We start from the raw sequence: 19,378 nt of genomic DNA, 5'->3' as shown, positions 1-19,378 counted from the left end.
TTAATTGTGTACCACTTTCGAGCGCGACGACGACACTAGCTGGAATGCTGCGGGGAAAACGCATCTTGACAGCTTCCACGTCGCTACTTGTGAAGTCTGCATGCGGTCCTTGCTCAGGCCCACCAGGGCGCGAGTACAAAAATGAATAAACTTGTGCTCGAAAGTTTGCATCAACTAGTGTAACCACCTCCTCAATTTTCCTGTGGAGCTTTTTCATCTGTGGCGAAAGACAATTTTGACGTGATTGGCTACGGAATGTGTCGTCTTCTTCGCCACCCACCTCACGGAAAACACTAATATAATCAGATCGTCTTGCTTGTCGAAGCACACATGAAATAGTTGCTTGCGTGAGATTGAGGGGCAGCACTAGATAGCCGTCGGGCGGAAACTCAAGTCTTGGGTTGGAAGCCATTTGAAGACTGAAGCTGTTTTCGTTCAGATAGCACTTTGGAAGATCTATTTACGTCACAAGCTGTGAATTGCATCACTAACGATTTTTTTGCATCACTAACGGTCTTTTTGCATCACTAACGGCTGCGTCACTAACGGTCTATTTGCAGCACTAACGGTCATACCTCTGCCCGTTTTGTGTGAGGGCCCTCTCTAGGAGGGCCCTCGTTAGTTTTTCCCGCTACTGAGCTCCTGTACACGCCAGCCATTCGCGTACGGCAACCCCATCCACAGTAATGGTACTCTTACAACCTTTCAATATGTTAACAACCTTTCGTCTGGTTGGCAACGCTGTACCGGTTACAGTACGGTAACGCTGTACCGGTAACAGTACCGGTAATACCTCTGCCCGTTTTGTGTGAGGGCCCTCTCTAGGAGGGCCCTCGTTAGTTTTTCCCATGAAGAAACCCGTCGCCGAGACAAATCGCTGGGGAAAGCGCAGGAGGAGAGCATGCGGAAAACACCACCATTTGATCACCGACTGCCTGATAACGCCGGCAAATGCAGCGATTCCACATACACCTGCTAAATCTGTTGCCAAAAACAAAGTGGGATGTCCGAATTTGTAAGGAGGGAAAGAAAACCGTTCAAAGTTAGTATGTACCACGGTACAGAGCAGTAATTGAAAATTAAAGCCTTCCATTGGACATGTCATAGACGATACGCGATCGAGGATGACGACCACAGCGACTCGCGGTCACTTCGCAATTCGACGCGGACAGCTCAGGTCTCGAAACCGGGAACATTATAATAGAGCAAGCTCTTAGATCCCGCTATGAGCTTGCACGACCGCCGAATGGACATCAACGCGCTCTGCAGCGCCGACGCCGAGATCGAGAGTCGCGTCGTCGCTGCGGGTCCGTCCCTGCCGCCGCTTGCCCCCGTTCGTCACGCCAGCAGCGGCATCGGTACCGAGCCTCCTACAACTTTTAATACCAGTGCCAATGTCGGTGTGACTGGCAAATTATCGTCTAAGAAGCGCTCGCGTCGTCTATCCAATAGCGAGCGGGGCAAACTCTATCGCTCACGCTGGAAGAATTACGTGCAGACGCTGGAGGAGCAAGTGGAGGAGCTCAAGAAGGAGGTGGACCAACTTAGTCTTCACGGGCGCTCACTACAGCAACAAACTGCAACCAAATGGCCTCTCACGCGACAGCCCATTGGCGGGTCGTTCGCCACCGTTGTGAACGAGTACTTTTCACTCTTCAAATACGGTGTACCAGTGGCCGAACAGGACTTGATGAACGTGCCACAGGACCAATTGGTGCTCTCGTCCCGACAGATTGGTTTCCTGAACGGGCTCATGCACCCGAATGTTGTCTTTGGCAGCTCCTACGGGGTACGGGAGCTGCTGGATCAGTGGCAAAAGTACTCGTTATATCATGCGGGGCTCAAGTACGAAGTCAAGAACCTGCAAATCATGGCAGCAGAGCCGAACCCGGTGGTGCTCGCGCCCGCCACGCTTCACGTACGCTTTACGCGGCGCACTATCGAGAAAATCTTCCCCCACGTGCTTTGGAATGAACCACTTGTCCAGCGCCTCATTGGCAAGCAGCTCGAATACCCAGTGGGGAACACGTTCTACTTTGGCGATGACAACAAGATCCATCGGTACGACACGTACGTCGACTTTGTAGCTGCCTTCGTTAGCGTGTTGGGTAACGTCGAGGACACGATGGCTATGATGGAGAGCGCGCTCATCCGACAGGAGTCCATGATCGGTGACATGCTCGAGGAGACGAGACGCAAAGTGTGAAGCTGCCGCAATCGCGCGTGGAGCTCGTTGATAGTCCATCCAGCCACAGGAATGAGAGGGAAAGTGTTGGCGCCCGCATCGGGATGTCACTGGAAGGGATTCTCTAGCATACCTAATAATATGGTAAATAAAAGTACATGTAATAAACTATTAACAGGCAATTTCCTTAGGTACTGTACAGTGTACAGTGTACACAGTGTGTAACACACAGCTTGCTGTCATGTTTCAGAGCAAATCGTGTTTGCCTTTCCGCTTCAAAAAGAGCAAGGGTGGACTTGAAGCACTGCTCCCTGTCAACGCGAGATGAGTGCGGTGACTGCTTCAGTCTGTACAGTAAAGTGACGAGCTCCATTCATGCATCATTTTCGAGCGGAGCATCCTGTGACCCTAGAGCTACAGACTGCCTGACCTCACTTCGACGAGCCAGTGTATGCTACATTGGGTTGCTTCTCGGTATCGTCATATCGGTGACCACGGCGAACCTCGGAAACTCCGAGGCTCGGAGTTTACTGACGTTATTAGTGGTAGTCGAATTCAGAAGCATATTTCTACCAATAAAATGACCGGATCTTTGACACCTTTGCAGATTCGAGTTCAGACGACGACGTGCCCTTTGGAAGAAGGATCTCACTGCCAAGATGCCAAGGAAAAGCAAGAGAAGCAGTGTCCTGGTCGCAGTCGAGACTCTGCTTCAACGTGCATTAGAAGCTCACCTGGACAGTGATGGAGACTCCAGCGATGACGAGGAGGTGATGGATATATTGACCATATATCGGGACATCACTCTAGGCGATATACATTGTATTGCGCCACGAACCCGTGTTCCCCGGCCGCCCTCACGCATCAGCTACTGCACTACTTAAATGGCGTGAATGAAGCTGAATTCCGCTTACATTTTCGAATGGCAAGCTTTCCGTATTACCGGTACATGTACTGTATAAATACCGACTAAATGTGCAACAGAGCGAGCTACCGCACTGTCATTGGTCAATAAGGTGCATTCGTGAGTTTCATTAGCTGTAACTACAGACGGAGAGATGGATGGCCACCTTGGTGTTTGTCATTGCGAAGGGCGGCAAGGATGCGAGTGACAGAGAGCTGCCGACCATAGGTCGCGTAAATTCTGTCAATGACAACGTCGCTGGTGAACCCCGAGCGTACAAACGTAGCAACAGCGTCCCAGAATACCTTGCGACGAGAATACGCAAATTTGTTGGCGCCGCGAGCTGCTGCAGTGAAGTCTTTGGCTGGTTTTAACCCGCTTTAAACCAAACTGGTACTCCCCCCAAAGCTCGGACAGGTCCTTCGGTCGCTTAAGACAGGCTTTGCGTGGTAAGACTTCCTGCTGCACCACTGTTCTTCATCATCTGCAGCTGCCGCTACTGGTATGTCGGGGCTGTATCATGCGGGCTACAGGCTGTAGCGCAATACGTCGTACCACCGCCAACAGCTTTTGGTAGTCGCGTTGAGTTTCAGTGCGCGACCGAAGAAGCTCGTTCAAAACGTTGGCTGTCTGGCGCTGCATGCCGAACAGCTGCGAGTGAATTGACGCGAACTCCTTACGCGTGCTATCCGCGCTAATGCCCCCGCTAGTGTGTTCGAGAGCACCGCTTTCGACAGCGTCTTCTCGTACTTCAACGAGCTGAAGCTGCGCACCCTCGCCAACAACATGGATGGGTACACGCTCTACCGCATTTATAGATGGATTTCCTCCAGCATTAACGTAGGCATGCCAAATGCGCTTCTTGAGCGCAGCCGGTATGACTTCGTAATCGAAACTTCCGTGCGGCACCAAACTTGCCCAAATAAGTGGCAGTGCAAGTACACGTGCCACCTCGTCACCCATAGCCTCTTTAATCACAGGTCCAACTTGATGAGTTAACACGTCGTCAGTGACAGTCTGTACACCGTCCTTGAGTACGTAGCGACAAGGACCAAGCGGCCCCGCCAATGCCCCGGCAGCTACAGCGTCTGGATACGGTTGAGTGTTGTCACGTGTTTGGCAATCCACTGGATGGAGATCGCGTCGTCCGTCGCTTCATACAAGAAATCTTCGTTGGATCCACCTTCCACAAGCTGAAGCCAGGCAATTTGGGAACGCACAGCTTGCGAAAAGGTGCAGCTACTTACGGTAGCCGAAGTGGTCTACCTAAGGACTATGTTAATCGGCGTGGAAGGTGGCGTACAAGGAAGAGTGTTGTCGATGTGTACATTAAGATGATAATGACGGCTTTCCGGTCATCTCCACATGAACAGCAATGTTAAGAAGCACACAGACGCGAGGATCCATACTGCCTAGCACAATTTGCTCTGGTGCGTCGCGTTCTTCAGAAATGTTTTTAGACCACCGTAGTTGGCAAGTCAGTGTACCTGGGTGCTGAATGCTGCAGGACAAGCTGTCAAACTGCAGCTTCATCATATCGTCAATACGAGCAATAAGATGCCATTGCATAGTGAGCACTGCACATACTAGATACCTCAGCATTTTTTGTGTTTCTGGAAATGACTTGTTCGAGTAGGTTGAGGAACTCTTCATACTCGATCGGACGCCTTGCTGCCGACTGCACTCCTTCTCTGCGAACCTCACTGCGTTTCACCTTCTTAATCACTGCGTTCACGGCCTCTGACCGAGTTGGGTTACCTTCATTACGGATAGGATCCCACGGGGCCGTCCGTCGTGGCATGAAAGAGGAGATCGCTTTCTTAGCGTACTCCAAGGTAGATGCCCGGGCGTTCACTGGCTTTGCGTCTTCCGTAGGACTGCGGTCCCCAAAAGCGCGATAATTCATCCAATGGCAGACGTCGTCCGGTGTGATTTCCAGCAGCGCTTCTTGACTGAAGACAGTGCTAGTTGGGAAGTTGTGATCAGCTCTAAAGGCCATGAGTTCACAGAGAATTGACTTGTACCGGCTTCCTTTCATTATACTTGAGCTTTGAATTGCGTTTCCGATTGTGGAAGAAATATTTCAATGCAACCGGAGGGAGGCGCGACTTACTTAACTTTTGTAAATGGCTGGTTGCAACTGCGGGTAAGATATCAAACCCTCTGTTCAACTGATTTTGCAGTCGATACAGCTGCGTTTGGCAAAGTATCAGCCCCAGACCAGCCGGTACCGTCCACAGATCAAGCGATTCGCCAATGAAATAGCTTTCATGAGAAAAATACAACCGGTTGCAAACGGCCGGTTATGTACCTGTATTTTCGCCGCGTAAAACCCGTCTTACAAAATAAAACTATTGTTTCAGTGGTCGGGCATGATTATTATGGGCAATAGGATGATTCAGTATTGTAATTTGACCCACTCATAGCGTCGTGTTGATAAGCTGTGGATTCTCCACAGCGGCGATTTTGGACGAAATTTACAATAAAAGCGGAAGGAAATAGTATTTTGAATACTGTAGGCCTTGTAGTCATCCTTTTCAGCTTTTCAACTTGAAAAGTTGAAAAGTAGAAATTTCCGCCAATCAGACCACGCGAAGAAATATTCAGTACCGGTCCTAAAAGAACTTGGGGATTTGGGAGAAGCAGACTATGTGTAGCGTGAAAAGGGTAAGATATATGATTTAGCTAGTGCGTGACTACGATCTACCTATAAATTGTACAGGACTACGTTTTACCTCTCAATTGTCATCATTGTCGCTGTGGAGGTCATTGTCGCTGTGGAGATCCTGCTCAAATCCAACGTCCTTGCCTTGTATGGCCCCCAAGCAACGGAGTTTGTCAACAAGTTCGTCAACACTGGTGTCGCTCTGCACCGCGCTGACATCCGCAACCCGGTTGTCACCGAGGATGCCAACTCTGGAAAACCCACCTATAATTGTGGCAGTTGTCAGTTTGTTCCAAGCCGAGCAAGCCCATGCTACAATGTCGTCACGTCTGGGTGGCGTAACTTTAAATGCTGAATTGGGTTCTCCCTTCCGGATTTCATCGATGCGATCTCTAGCAACGTCTTGCATTTCGGACCTTGCATGTGCATCGACGCGTGCTGCGATTTTTAACCGTTGTGCCGCACGCCCCACTTCCAAGGCGTGGTGGCTCGCAATCTGCTTTCGAAGCCTATCAACCCAGTAGTTCCGTAGCGTACTCGTGAATGGCTAATTCCAAGCCACGTCCGCGGTCTGGCAGACGTATGTGTACCTCGGAGGTACCTTCTTCAGAATAATGTTAAGCGATGCAGCATATTCGACGACTTCAGGGGTCCAATGACCCAAGAAGTCGTCCCAAAGAAGCAAGATCTTATCTTCCAAATTCAGCCTGTTGGCGAAATGGTACTCCAAGAACTTCAAAGAGATGCCTGCATTTTACCAAGCCGTAGGGTTACCGTATATCTGACAACCATGCTTTTTCAGCAAGTTGTTCATCTTGGGCCACAGCACTGGTCCGAAACCGTTTTGAGTGGAATCGTTCTCCTTCTGCTTCTCCAATTTTTTCGCTGCGCTAGCCTTAAAAATGACGATTGGTGGGTACTTCTTTCCGTGCCAGTCTGCCAAAAGCATCAGGGTAGCTCTCTCTTTGTCCTTGCCTCCGCACTTCAGCCACACGGTTCTTGCGCCAGTTGCATTGATGGTTTTTGTCAGTAAATACTCGTAAAACACAGCGGTCTGATCTGCATTGAGGACCACGGAGATGTTGTGCTTAGCGATAAGCTTGCGTACCTCCTTTCGAGACTCAGCAGCCTTGACCCGGGCATCTTCCGGTCCAGTCTGGCCTTGTCGAGTCCGACAGCGTATCGATAGCTTGTTTCGACGCATGAAGGGTTTTCGCCAGGAGTGGGAGGCGCAAAAGAGCCCGTTAGGCAAACCTCTCTCCTTGGCAACCTCTAACGCTTTGAATTTCAGCATTTGAGCTGACACGGGGCAGCCTTCGCGCTTCAAAGAGTTTATCCACGTCACGAGATACTGCTCAGCGCCGTCGGGTAGAATAATCGCGTCTCCTAGCTTGCGCGCATTCTTGTAGTGCCCCTTGCCGTGACTGCACATGTATCTAATTAGTGAACGAGATTTTTGCCAGGACCAAAATTGATGTTGCTTCTGCTTCTTTTCCTTCGGGTCATCGACCTTTGGGTAGAACTTGGTGATAGCGTCGCCAGTTCCGGCTGCAGTATCGAGGAAGTTGAGAGCGTTAACCCATCTAAGACGAAGATTTATTCTGTATTACCGTATTCCTTATGTGATTGGCGACAGTCAAATTCTTGAGGTGGTACAGCCTTTCTGCCAGCATAAAAGATACCTGCATCGAAAAAACTATATCACATGCTCAAAATTATATTGGTCGCCAAGCACATAAAGCGCGACAACACGAAATTTAAATCAATTTGATTGGCTGCTGGATTTGTCGCTAATGACCGAGCGTCGCCAATCACATAAGGAATACGGTATACAGAATAAAAATACTACTAATTAAAGTATACCTCGACAACTAAAAACATTTTCTTCATACTAGCCCTTTCGCAGTTGGTGTGTGATAGACCCTGACAATTTGCACAAAAATACTACGAGGTTAGACATAAACGTGTTGAATTTGAAGTTGAAACGCAATTCTATTGGCTGAGAGATGGGTATAGAATTGATTATACCGGTAAAGTTGATGTCCCGTTGAATCTGATTGGCACTAGCAAGTTTGCGCTCAAGATTCGAGCGCCAATTTGGATGGCTGCGCCACGTGCCGCACACTGCGCGACGCTCACCAAATTTTCAGCTAGTTCCTAGCTACAGAGACAGAAGTAGAGAGGAACTGGCTGAAAAGTTTGGTGTGCTGTCAAACTGGTAAGTGGACCACGATGTATAGCTTTCGATTCCGTATGCTTATTACTCTACGTCGTCTTCATCACCAGAGCTATCCGCACGTTTGCGCTTCCTGAAGCGTAGGCGCTTCTTTAGGTGGGGTGGAATGAGGGTGCCGTTACCCCACGTCGTGTGCCAGATTTGGCTGCACGTGAGGTTGTTCCCGGTTTCTTCACGACGGACACGATTGCAGAGCGGTACGTACCCGTCAAAAGCTTCACAGCAAGCCTTGCAGAAATAACTCGTCTCCAGGCCTTTGGTTTTTAAAGGTGCCAGCACTGAACACACCTTGCATAGATGCTGACGCCGCTTGCCGTGGTAAAGTTGCTCATTGTTTTCCAGCACGTGCTCGCGTGTAGGCATTGGGACGGTCGCTAAATCCTCGGCGTTCATGTTGGCTCGAAACGTGGCTGCCGTGACTCCAAGCAGCTCCATCTGAAGCCGGCGCATGTACTCAGCATGAGTGGGTACAGGTTCGTTTCTTTTTGCCATCACTAACTTGTGGATTATAAACCCATTGACTATCGCCATGTCCACGAAGGCAAGAAAGAGCTGCTTGTAGTATTTTCTGAAGACGACACACTGCTGAAGGGAGTAGCTCTGGAGACGTAGCTGGTCATGCCAGTCTACTCCGCCCATTCCCGAGTGGTAGTCGACCACTAGCTGCGGACACGGTACTTGCGTCACCGCGCCTGTGCGCTTGTCCTTCCTCCCTACGTTAGTCACGGTAGTAGCACACCCGGTGGCAATCATGTTTACTGGCTTGCTGTCCATCCAGGAAACGGCTAGTAGCTTCGAATGTATCGTCGAGTGAGCAATTCGGTAAGTTCCGCGCGGCAATCAAGCTGGTCGTTTCTTTTGTGTAAAGCGGAGATTCTTGGGTGCTCCCAAGCGGTCGCTGCGATGTGTCCCCACAAAGTAGTAGCCCTTGTCCAACAGGGTCAGTGCCAATGCACACGAGCTGTAGAAGTTGTCGGTAACAATGAGTCGCTTGCCAGGCTGCCCGTCCAATGCCTTAGCGATGTTGCGAATGACAGCCTTTTGCGCCACTCCCTTTGCTTTCTTTCTGTCCGTCTCGGCCCCCAAGTACACTTCAACTCTGTAGCATACAGAATAACATACACAACCTCATTGTCAAGTGAGTTTCTTCTGTATAATACGACATACATCAGTTCTGATGAATACAGAGTAGCCGCTCTACCTTGAGCAATAGCCCGTTTCAGCGCAACACGTCATATAGCACTTCGTGCCATACTTATGCGGTTTGTCCTTGCTGTAAACTCGGATAGGATTGAACTGACTTCTATTGGGGATCGTGCCTTCGTCGAAACTCACTTTAGCGCCCATCCGATATCCCCGGCGGAACGTCGTCTCGATGGTTTGCAAGATCGGCCGCACTTTCCACGCCTTATCACCTGACGCTGGAACTGTTGTACCGCTGGCAAAGTGGAGGAACAGAGTGATCATCTTGAAGCGGTCGCGTTTCATATACCGCCCAAACGTCCCACGAGGCACCGCAGCGCCGTCGCGTGTTGACCAGTGCTTACTCAAACCATCGGTATGTCCACACAGTGTCCTAGCCACGAGAAGGCCAACGACATGAATTATTTCATGAACTTGCACGGGTTTCACTCTCTGCAGCTTTGCCTTGATCTCTTCTAGTGACTGCACTTGTTTTTGCGGGTCTTTATCGTGAGCTGCAAGCTGACGAAGTCGAGTTTTTTCGGCGATACTTGGAATACAATGCAGGCGATACGCATTGGTTTCGTCGGTGATGCGCACCCACAGAGCTTTTGGCAGGAAGTAGAAAAACATACCAAGAGGCGAGGCAGCAAAAGCAGCAGCTGACTTGGTAGGCCCAAATGTACCATTGTAGAGATCGTCAGCACTGTCCAGTTGTAGCTCACCTGTATTCAGTGCCATCCAGAATAAGTTAGCTCAAATACAACAATTCTGTAGCATACAGATTTATTACCGCTGTAGTTCTCATCATACAACTTCCAACCGGACAGTCCGAGCTGGCGCATGGCATCGTCATCTTGTCAAAATAGCTCGCTCTCATCTTCGAATTCGGTGTCCGACTCGATTTCACTCTCGTACTCAACACAAACTACTGATGGTGGGGCAACTGCGTCATCTTCGTCGTCACTTTCTCCGTCGTCTGGAAATGGCTCCGAAGATACGTTGATATCGTCCGTCGCTAAGGGACGAACAATACCTCCGTACGCATGGCGTCGATAAAACCTTCGGTGTCAAAGGCATCCACACCAATGTGACGACCACTCTCGCTTGAATTGACACTGGTGTCCAGCTCTGGATCCTCCTGAATACACGCATTGTCGCTACCTTGTTCTGCATACTCCAGATTAGATCCTTCACCTGATGAATGGGTGGCTTCCTCATCAGGGGAACGTGCCGCTGGACTTGAAACCGCTTCAGTAGTATCTGCAGCCGCCATCGTCAAAGGTGAGGCTCGTTGGGTAGCGTCGGCTTGATTTGCCAGAGTTCCAGCGGGGGCTTCGCTTGCAGCAGCAGCTTAAGTCGTCGGGGTTTCAATGAGCACTCGAGCGGACGCAGCAGCAAGTTTTTTCGGTGGGGGAAGCGGTAATTTCAGCTCAAGCATTCCCTCAGTCCGAGCAAACATCATAAGCTCGTTTTCTCCTACGCCAAATCAAGTTATTTAGTCTATGAAGGACTTTAGATAGCAATTGAGCGCTAACTTACCAACAAGGTGGTCAACGCGGCGCTGTGCTGCAACTAAGCTGCGAGCGACACCAGGCTTCACATAGGTAAAGTCCACACTTAACCCCTTCGGTTTTCTCGACTTCCATCCCTGCTTGGAAAGCTCGCGCCATAGCTGCTTGAATGTTTTTTCGTACGGGCCGTTCATTATGGGGAGAACGGATTGTGCGGGACGAGAGTAATGTGTGGTGGTCTGTGAATCAAAACGGCTCATTACAGAATTTTCAAACCTCCATGAATTTTATATTGTCTTTTCTATGATGCCAGTGAAATCCCCGTCTATCTTCGCTGCGAAGATCTTTAATGATAAAGTCGCATACAAAAAGATAGTATGCGGTAAATTAGGCTGATGGTAAGCTCGTTTGATATAAGATCCTGTCCTACAGCTTATTCTGTATGATACAGAATATCGTCTTAGAAGGGTTAAGCTTGTGCTTGTAATCGACAGATACACGCTCGAACGTTCTGGGTCTTCTACCAGTTCCGGAAACACGCTTGCGTCCCATTGCAAAAGGGATAATGCTTAAGAAGTCCACCTAACGTCTAGCCGCATCGGTATAGGTTTTTAGTGCGGGCAGGAAGTCACGCCACATGTTTTGTTTTCAGCCTTCTATTGGTTGATATTCGAGTTCTCTTAGGACCTATGGTTCTCTTAGGACACGGGTGAGGCGGTACAGTGAATTGTCGGGAAAATAGGGCGGGATTGTTGTTTTAATAGAATATCTTTGTTGACTTGATTTGATTGTGGAAACCCATTAAAAAGAATAATGTACCGCCTGTCGGTACGACCGGCTTTGGAGATCGATATTGTAGCTTAGTAAGGCTCTAATTGATCAAATACGTAAAATAGGGTATTATTAATCGATCTTGGCGGAGGTTACAAAACTTCCCGACCGACCGACCGAAGGGTTCTTTTTACAAAGATTTGGTGCTAAAACTTTTAAAAATTCTTATTCTTGTGTTGTCCCCATTTTGCATTTCTATTACACAAAAATCTGCCCTAAAACCTCAATACTTGGGATTGTTTAAGAAGTCCTTATTAAGCAGCTAATTGACATTTAATGTCTGCGAAATACGTAATTATTATTGCTAGCAATTGAAGATGCTTCGATAAAAAATCTATACCCACCATCCTTGATGAAACTGAATCTTTGCGATCACGATCTTAGCTGTTAGGGAGGGGTCGCGGGCACTCTCCACATAAAGGTGGATAATGTGTTTTTAGGCACATGGCACTCTCCAGTCTACCTGAATCTCCAGTGCTGGCTATATTTTTGTTTTGGTTTCAATGGTTTAACAACAACCATGGTTTTACCAGGTCAAGCAACTCTGGGGTTTGAACCGACCAGGTTGAGGGTCGTCAAAATGAGCACTACCGAGGGAACCAGACTGGTCCCGATGCTAGTAGTACCAACCAGTGACAGTGCCAACGAGCAACAAAGCCACACTCACCACACGAGCTCTCTTTTCTCAGTCTTAGAAATCCTCTCCTCTCCAAATAAACAACTATCGATCACGTGAAAGCTGAAGCAGAAAACATGCCACGTACGAGGCATCCCGCGAGTGAAGAGCGCTTGGAGTATGTAAATCTTGATATTTATTGCGGGAACGGCCGCACGTGGAGCGTTTGTAAGCGTTGCGACCAAGCATACAAGAACTCAAGGTAGTCGGGTGGGACGCACACACTACCTGAACCGAGAAGAATAAAGGGAATAATCAAGAGCTTCAAGGTCATCTAAAGCGCTGTAATGGATTTATTGCATTTGTAAAAGCTATTAGCACTGTCGCTATGTCTTCGAGTCGATCCAATTATGAAGCAGGCAACGATGGCAGGGTAGCGACAGCGTAGCGCTTGGCCTCCGGTTACGACGCTGTACTTCGGCAGCTAAATCCAAAACGACAGAAGCGGATTGACGCAATTTGGCTGGAATATCACAAAAAAGGCGATACTAAAGTTTTGCAGCGTCTAGTTCTTGAATTCGAAGCAGACAACAACCTATCTGGCAGCTTTATTGAGTGGCAGTCGACGGCTCGCCTTCTTCGTCACGCAAACAAAATGAGCGGTAGTGTTGATCCCCTCCCACGGCGCAAGACATTAGGTGGTCCAATTCTTGATGAATACGCATTGGCTTTTGACACCCGTGATTATTTAACACTTAGAAAGTCCCAAAGCAACACTGGTGATCGCGCTAACTTACTGTCTGATGTATGGCAGATCATCGCACGCGCACAGCTACTAGGGTGCCTGATGGCTTTGTTTGGCTTTGTATTTGTTTACTGCCTTTTTGCCACCAGTTCCGGGCATGATAGCGTCGCTATCACCGAGAACATGGAGGGGGTGACGCTCAACATACAGAAAGATGGTTGAAGTTTTAGAGCTGTGGTTACTGATGATGCAAGGCAGTGCGGTCGAGCTCGAAGAGTATTGATCCTCCGCTGGCCCGACATTGCTTTCGTAAATTTTTTGCAGACAGATTGAATAATTTAAAGAAAGCCGCGCTCCAGCCCAACTACGCCCAGGCCATCAACCACGCGTCGGATACGGTCAACGGCTAGAATGCATCGTCGACCAAGTGGATAGTCGAAGTCAACGTGTGTATAAGAGATATCTATGTCTACAAGCTTCACGTGAAGCAGCTGTACGAAACAAGATGGAATAGTACGCATGGATGCTTCGCATCGCCCCTGAAAGTTCGCAGTGCGCTTGAGATGCTAGAGGTGAAGTTCAGATATACTGATGACTATTACGCTGATTTAGTAGTGTTTTCTAATCGGACATTCCGGGCCTCGCTTGCAGACGTCGAAGAGGTCGGGCTTCCTCTTGCCCATGCGTCTCTAAAGCATTCGCATGACGAAAACACCATCGCAGATGTCGTAGTGGGCTATCTTGACATGAATGCTGGACTTGCGAAGCATTCGTTCGGTAGCCGAAATCTTATTCGCGAAGTGGAAAAGAGATGGCGCCAGTGCGAGCAATCGTTTATGGTTCTGGCACTCGTTTTGCACCCTGCACACAAGCAATCTAACAAAAAACACTCCTGAGCCAAATACCGCTGACTTTAGTTAGCTCTCTGTGTCGCGTTGGGGTCCTCTACTTTAGGCGCTTCAATCTCGGCAAGGACACGTCTAGACTGTATAAAAGTTGCACAAGTGGATCGGGGATGACGAAGAAACATTGTATAGCTCGCGGACTTCAGCTCGATTCATGTCTACTGGAAATGTATGCACTCTGCGATGCGTGGAAGCAAGTTACCAGTTATTACGATCTGAATTATGTCTATTGCTGTCAGCACAGCAATAGATGAGCGCAATTTAAACGAATTGGCCTTGATTCGCACCGGCAAGAATAATAAAATGCCCCCATAAAGGCAAGAAATATCTCTCTAGTTCGTAAGAAGGACGCTTCTCAGAAGCGACAAAGCTGCCAGACTCATCGACCCAAAGGAGTGCAGGCAACTTCGAGATCGCGACGATCGTTTTGAATGCTGCGAACCCGAAGAAGATGCTGGAGTAGAAAGCATCGTCGGACCGGATGCTGTTTTGAGTACTGGAAGTCAGTGCCCTGTGAACTAAAAGACGACGATGATCCACCGATTACTTGTGTGGACAGCGCGCCAGACTACGCTGGATCCCCACAAGCTGCTGATGGAGCCTCCATGGTCAAAGAGGTTTTTTTACCGTGTTAGAGACGATTAAAGTGCAGTCGTTCGCGCCGATCCCAGAGCGAGATAGTCGACCTTTTTCGAAGCACAGCGGCAGACGCTTTTCTCATGAAAATGAATTATCAGGGCTGCTACGTCGAAAAGGTTACCTTGGTGGAGCTGTCGAAGACACCAGATTCACCACCAATTCAATCAGGTATGTTCAAACTAATATCCGCGTGTTTTTACAGAGCTCACAGCAATTCTATTATTGATTGATACAGTCTGGCGCTTCGCAAGTCCGCAGCCAATTCAAAGTCAGTGGTAACAGCAGATGAAGGTGGCGGGACATTTCGTGATAGCCACGACCAGTTTTGCTAAGATATTGTGTTTTTTTTCTTGTACGAGTTTGTCTTTTACTGATGTTTAGAGCGTCGGCAGAAGCAACCTTCACAATACTATCATTCAAGGCTTCAGCTGGGTCTTCCTCTAAACTGCCAGCACGGACGCTATCCGCATAGCTCACCAACGATTAACGAGAAGCGTGTTCGAGTCGCTATTAGCAGCCAAATGCTAATGTAACTACTACCACGACATCGTACATCCATCGATTCAGCGCTATAAGCCTTCGTGGTGTAGTGCGCGGTATACTTCGGTATGTGTTGCCGAGAACATTGACAGGTTCGCGGCTGCAGCTTCTTCCCCTGCAGAAAGGCCCAGTCGACGCAAAAGGTATTAAAAGCGATAGTAGCGAGAAAAAAACTGCATTCTCACCACATTCTCATTAACGGTTGAGGTTTTTGGAGCTCCCATGTGTCTGAACGAGAAATAGCCAGCAACTATTGCGTAGATGAGAGCGTCGATTGCCCACCAGGCTGGGCCTTCCTACGGATCATTTCAAGCGGCATGTATTCCGTTACAACAGCAAAAAACAGACATAATTAGTGATAAACAGCGCAGTCCAGTAGCATACATATATGACCATAAGCATTCATGTGGATAAATTCCAAAACGTCAAGCTAACTACACTTAAACTATGTTCGTGGTCTCGAGAGAAGACACACACGGCGAGTTTTCTTGGTCTTAGCTGCCTTGACGCACGTCGATCCTTACACAATACTCACTCATCAACTTCTCGCCCTTCACGTTTGTTGGGTCCACCAGCTTCACGTCGCTCGAAGAGATGGCGCACTGTCGGATCTCTAGCAAAATCTTCTCAAACTCAGCCTTCGCGTGGTCTTACCGGCCTGCACCCGGTTTTATTTTTTGCAAGAAGGCCTTGCCGATTTCACCTCAGACCGCGCTGATGACAAGATGTCGTCCATAATCACAGGCTCATTGCTCACGTGAACCGTCAGAATCACCAACATTCACGCTGCGAGCTGCATGTAGCCATTCGACAGAATCCGCGCGAACACAAACTCAGTGAAGAGATACATCGTATAGGCTCGCAGCGCCTCCGTGAAGGCCAGGTTCAGTAGCACCATCGTCTGTGCACGGTCCAGATCCGACGGGGTGCAGATGTAGTCGCGTCCTTCACAGTAGACTGCCGAGTCTTGAGCGACGTCATGCCGGCGACTTCTTCGCCGGAATTCACGATCCATCCGAGTCTTGAGCAGCTACCGTACACTTGCCAGCACATTTTTAGGCTTCTAGTTTCTGCATAGCGTCACACAGTTTGAGAAAGTAGCAAATATTGCAAATTCTTACGCTGTCGTACTGATGAATAATGGCAGCTTCAGCCCCATGTCAGCAGCGAAGAACTTGATTGATATTTTGACCAGCGGTCCCTCCTTGTACAGCACTTCATCCGCCACAAGAGGTAAGGCCAAGTATACACTCGGTTTGTCTGCAGCGCGTATTCCTCTCTTCTAAGCACAAAGTAGCAATCAATTAAACACACCAGATTTACATTAAACCAAATAACCATAAAACCTGGTGGTAGAACCAAAAACCTAGAGTTATGGTCGTTCCGGTTATTGCAGCCAGTGTTTTATCCAAGACTGGGAGTCCAGGTGTTCTCCACATACAAATCCAGATTTTTGTCTCCAGGTGGTCGACCCAAACTGACCATTGAGAAGTAAGGAAAATAATCCACCTCCAGGACCTGGAGTCCAAGATTGACCAGGTCGATAGTGCTCACGACCACGCACTTGTTGATGCTACACGCAATACTTTTAGGTATAGTTGAATCCTAGGTTCAGTTTTAGGAATAACTCTCTCTTACAATTGTTTTATAAAATGGTTTGCGTAAACTGATATGTGCCAGAGTGGATGCAGATTTTTGAGATTTTTTCCAAAGGTCAATTATTACTTCAAAACGTGACTCAAGACGGTACGCTGCTTTAATTAAGACAAAAAATTGTGGACGACCAGTAAAGATCCATCAACTACTTCAATAAGTCTCTCATGAACGGTGAAACCGCGGCCTGCTCGACCCGAGGGGATAACATCCATAGCGCCTCGGTCAGCACAGGCGACCGATCGACAATGCCCGGCTCGTAGATATGCCCGAGACCGGTGCCTTTCCGGCCTTCATATACGTCCTACAAGACTCATCCACTAACTCACTGCAGGCTGCAGCTACGCCACGCTGGATCTTGTAGCTGCATCGTCGACTCTTACAAGCGGACGTCGAAGTTCTTCATCACTGCTTACCGACTTCAAGAGATACAGTTTCTGCGGCTTGTAATGTGAGCCATCCACTCTCACGTTCAGCTTACAACGACTACCGTTTTAAAATACATCCTGGAGATGCTACCCGCATTTGTCTTTATACTGGGAATTTCAAAGAATGAGAGATGGACAACCCCCAACGGGTTAATGTCACGGTACTTACGTGGGCGTAACCTGGGCAGACATTCAAGAGAGAAATACAGTACTGTATTTGAGATCTCATACTGTAAAGGGATCTCTTACTACATGTATATACCGTAGAAATATGAGAAGCGATTTAGATTAGGACTTCCAATACAACAACTAAAATAACATTTGCTTTTAAGTACAGCGTTCATGAAAAGGTCACACAACACCACAACTTCAATACTGTAGAACATTTGTGCATCCAGACGTTTTGTACATCAGGACACTATTATCGGCCAATCGTAGTGATACAGAAATTAGAAAAACCTCACCATTGACCATTTGTTTAAACGGACAGGCCTATTTTTATTCATAAAGGGTTGCAGAAAAATCGAGAGGGTGCGCAAAACCGATTCAACGCTGGTCCTCAACATGGCGCGCGGCAGGAAGAGAACCCCATGTGGTCGTGGTCGTCGGGCGAATCAATACTCTCGTGAATGTGAAAGCTACACTAAGAAGCTAGCCGTCATAGACTTTTTAAAAGACAACAATATGCAAGAAACTCTCGACAAATTCTACAGCCATCTTATTTCGTCCAAAAGGGAGTCCAAGCGTAAGCGCATATATGAATGGGAGAAATCGAGGGCACATATTGAAGCCATGGTTGCGTGCTCAGCCACTGCGAATCTAAAATCGGCTAGAAAAAAAGGAACAGCAACAACTTTGTCTCCTACCGCGGAAGAAGGCTTAGCGGAGTGGGTCAACTCAATGCGGGGTGAAGGTGTTCCTGTCTCGAGACTTATGCTGCAGCTACAAGCTTTGCAGATCGCTAAAGACATCGGCGTGCCAGATGGTATTTTCGAGGGACGATGGAGCTGGCAGCAAGGATTCCTCTCGCGTCACGGACTTTCACTGCGAGCTAAAACTCGCCAAGGGCAGAATCCTCCTGCCGCAATGGAAGAAGCCGCTCAGGCGTTCTGGCAGGAAGTGGAAGACACGAAGCGTGAACTTGGTGTCAATAAAGTCTACAATGCTGACCAAAGTGGGATATTATTCGAATATTTACCGAAACAAACAATCAGTAAGAAGGGTGCAAAGACAGTCTGGGTAAGGTGTGGAGGAAAGGACAAGGAACGCTTCACCGGTATGTTCCTGGCTGATTCTACGGGGAAGCAGTACGATACATTCTACGTAGTGAAAACCGAGCCTTCAAAAATCCCAGAGAAAGCTGCATATAACTACATCGCCCAGCACGGCTTTGGCGATAAGCTTTGGCCAGCAATGAAGGACGCTCAAACACAGCTTGGTATGCAAATCTATGGCAACAGCTCTGCTTGGTGGAACTCCGACCTTTCTGTCCCATTTCTGGACTACCATTTTGCCAGCAGAGACGAAGCAGAACCAATTCTTTTGCTTTGGGATGACTTCTCTGCACATTGGACCGATGAAGTCAAAAAGCATGCAACGTTGCTCAACGTTCATCTACTTAAGGTTCCCCCTGGACTTACTTCAGTATGCCAACCAGCAGACATTTCGTGGTTCCGTCCTCTTAAGCAGCGCTTACGAAGGCAATGGGTGAACTTTTTATCACAGCAATTGAATGATTACTCCGCTGACGGCTCCCATGGGAAATTCGAGCTTCAGCCTCCTTCAAGACGAGAAGCAGTGACTTGGGCAACGACTGCATGGAAGCTGTTAGGCGAAGTTGTTATCAAGAGTGGGTTTAACCCGCATACAAAACGAGCTATGACTGAATTTGCCGAAAACGATGTTATTGAGCAGATGGAGAGCTCGCAGTTGATTGACGACGCTGTAACAGTTTGCGACGACGACGATGTTGTGGAGCACTGTCTTGATGCATCAGATGGTAGCCCATCCAGCATCAATTGATAGATGTGCAAGCTGCATACATACATAAACGTAATCTTGCCTACCTATAAGGTTTTTCATTTTGTATGCAATTTGGTCTGTCCGGAAGCACAAATGTTCTACAGTAATAGGGTGTACGAAGTATGATGTCTCAAATACGGTACAACGCCGGTACCGGTACGTTAGTACAGAGTTTTATGGATCCATGCAGACGGGAGCCCGGATGAGAGCACAAGCTCAACACGAGGTGAAATTTATTTCCACGTGGCGGCGGCACAGTATCAGGTTTGTCAGGGTGCCCAAGGAAAAAACGATCTATCAAAAATTTAAATCT

At 48.3% G+C, this 19,378-nt stretch overlaps 1 protein-coding gene across 1 annotated transcript; it reads left to right on the top strand.

Moving 5' to 3' along the window:
* Positions 1 to 1,225: 1,225 nt before the first annotated feature.
* PITG_10557 (uncharacterized protein) lies at positions 1,226 to 2,313 on the top strand (the record flags this gene model as incomplete). The annotated part of the gene is made up of 3 exons (XM_002902286.1): positions 1,226 to 1,333; positions 1,427 to 2,160; positions 2,271 to 2,313. The coding sequence occupies 3 exons, from the start codon at positions 1,226 to 1,228 to the stop codon at positions 2,311 to 2,313; spliced, it is 885 nt and encodes a 294-aa protein (XP_002902332.1).
* Between the last annotated feature and the right edge of the window lie 17,065 nt (positions 2,314 to 19,378).

This window comes from Phytophthora infestans, genomic scaffold (assembly GCF_000142945.1).
Source record: "Phytophthora infestans T30-4 supercont1.18 genomic scaffold, whole genome shotgun sequence".
NCBI lineage: Eukaryota > Oomycota > Peronosporomycetes > Peronosporales > Peronosporaceae > Phytophthora > Phytophthora infestans.
The sequence above is the reverse complement of the archived record's forward strand: the minus strand, read 5'-3'. Positions and strand labels throughout refer to the sequence as shown.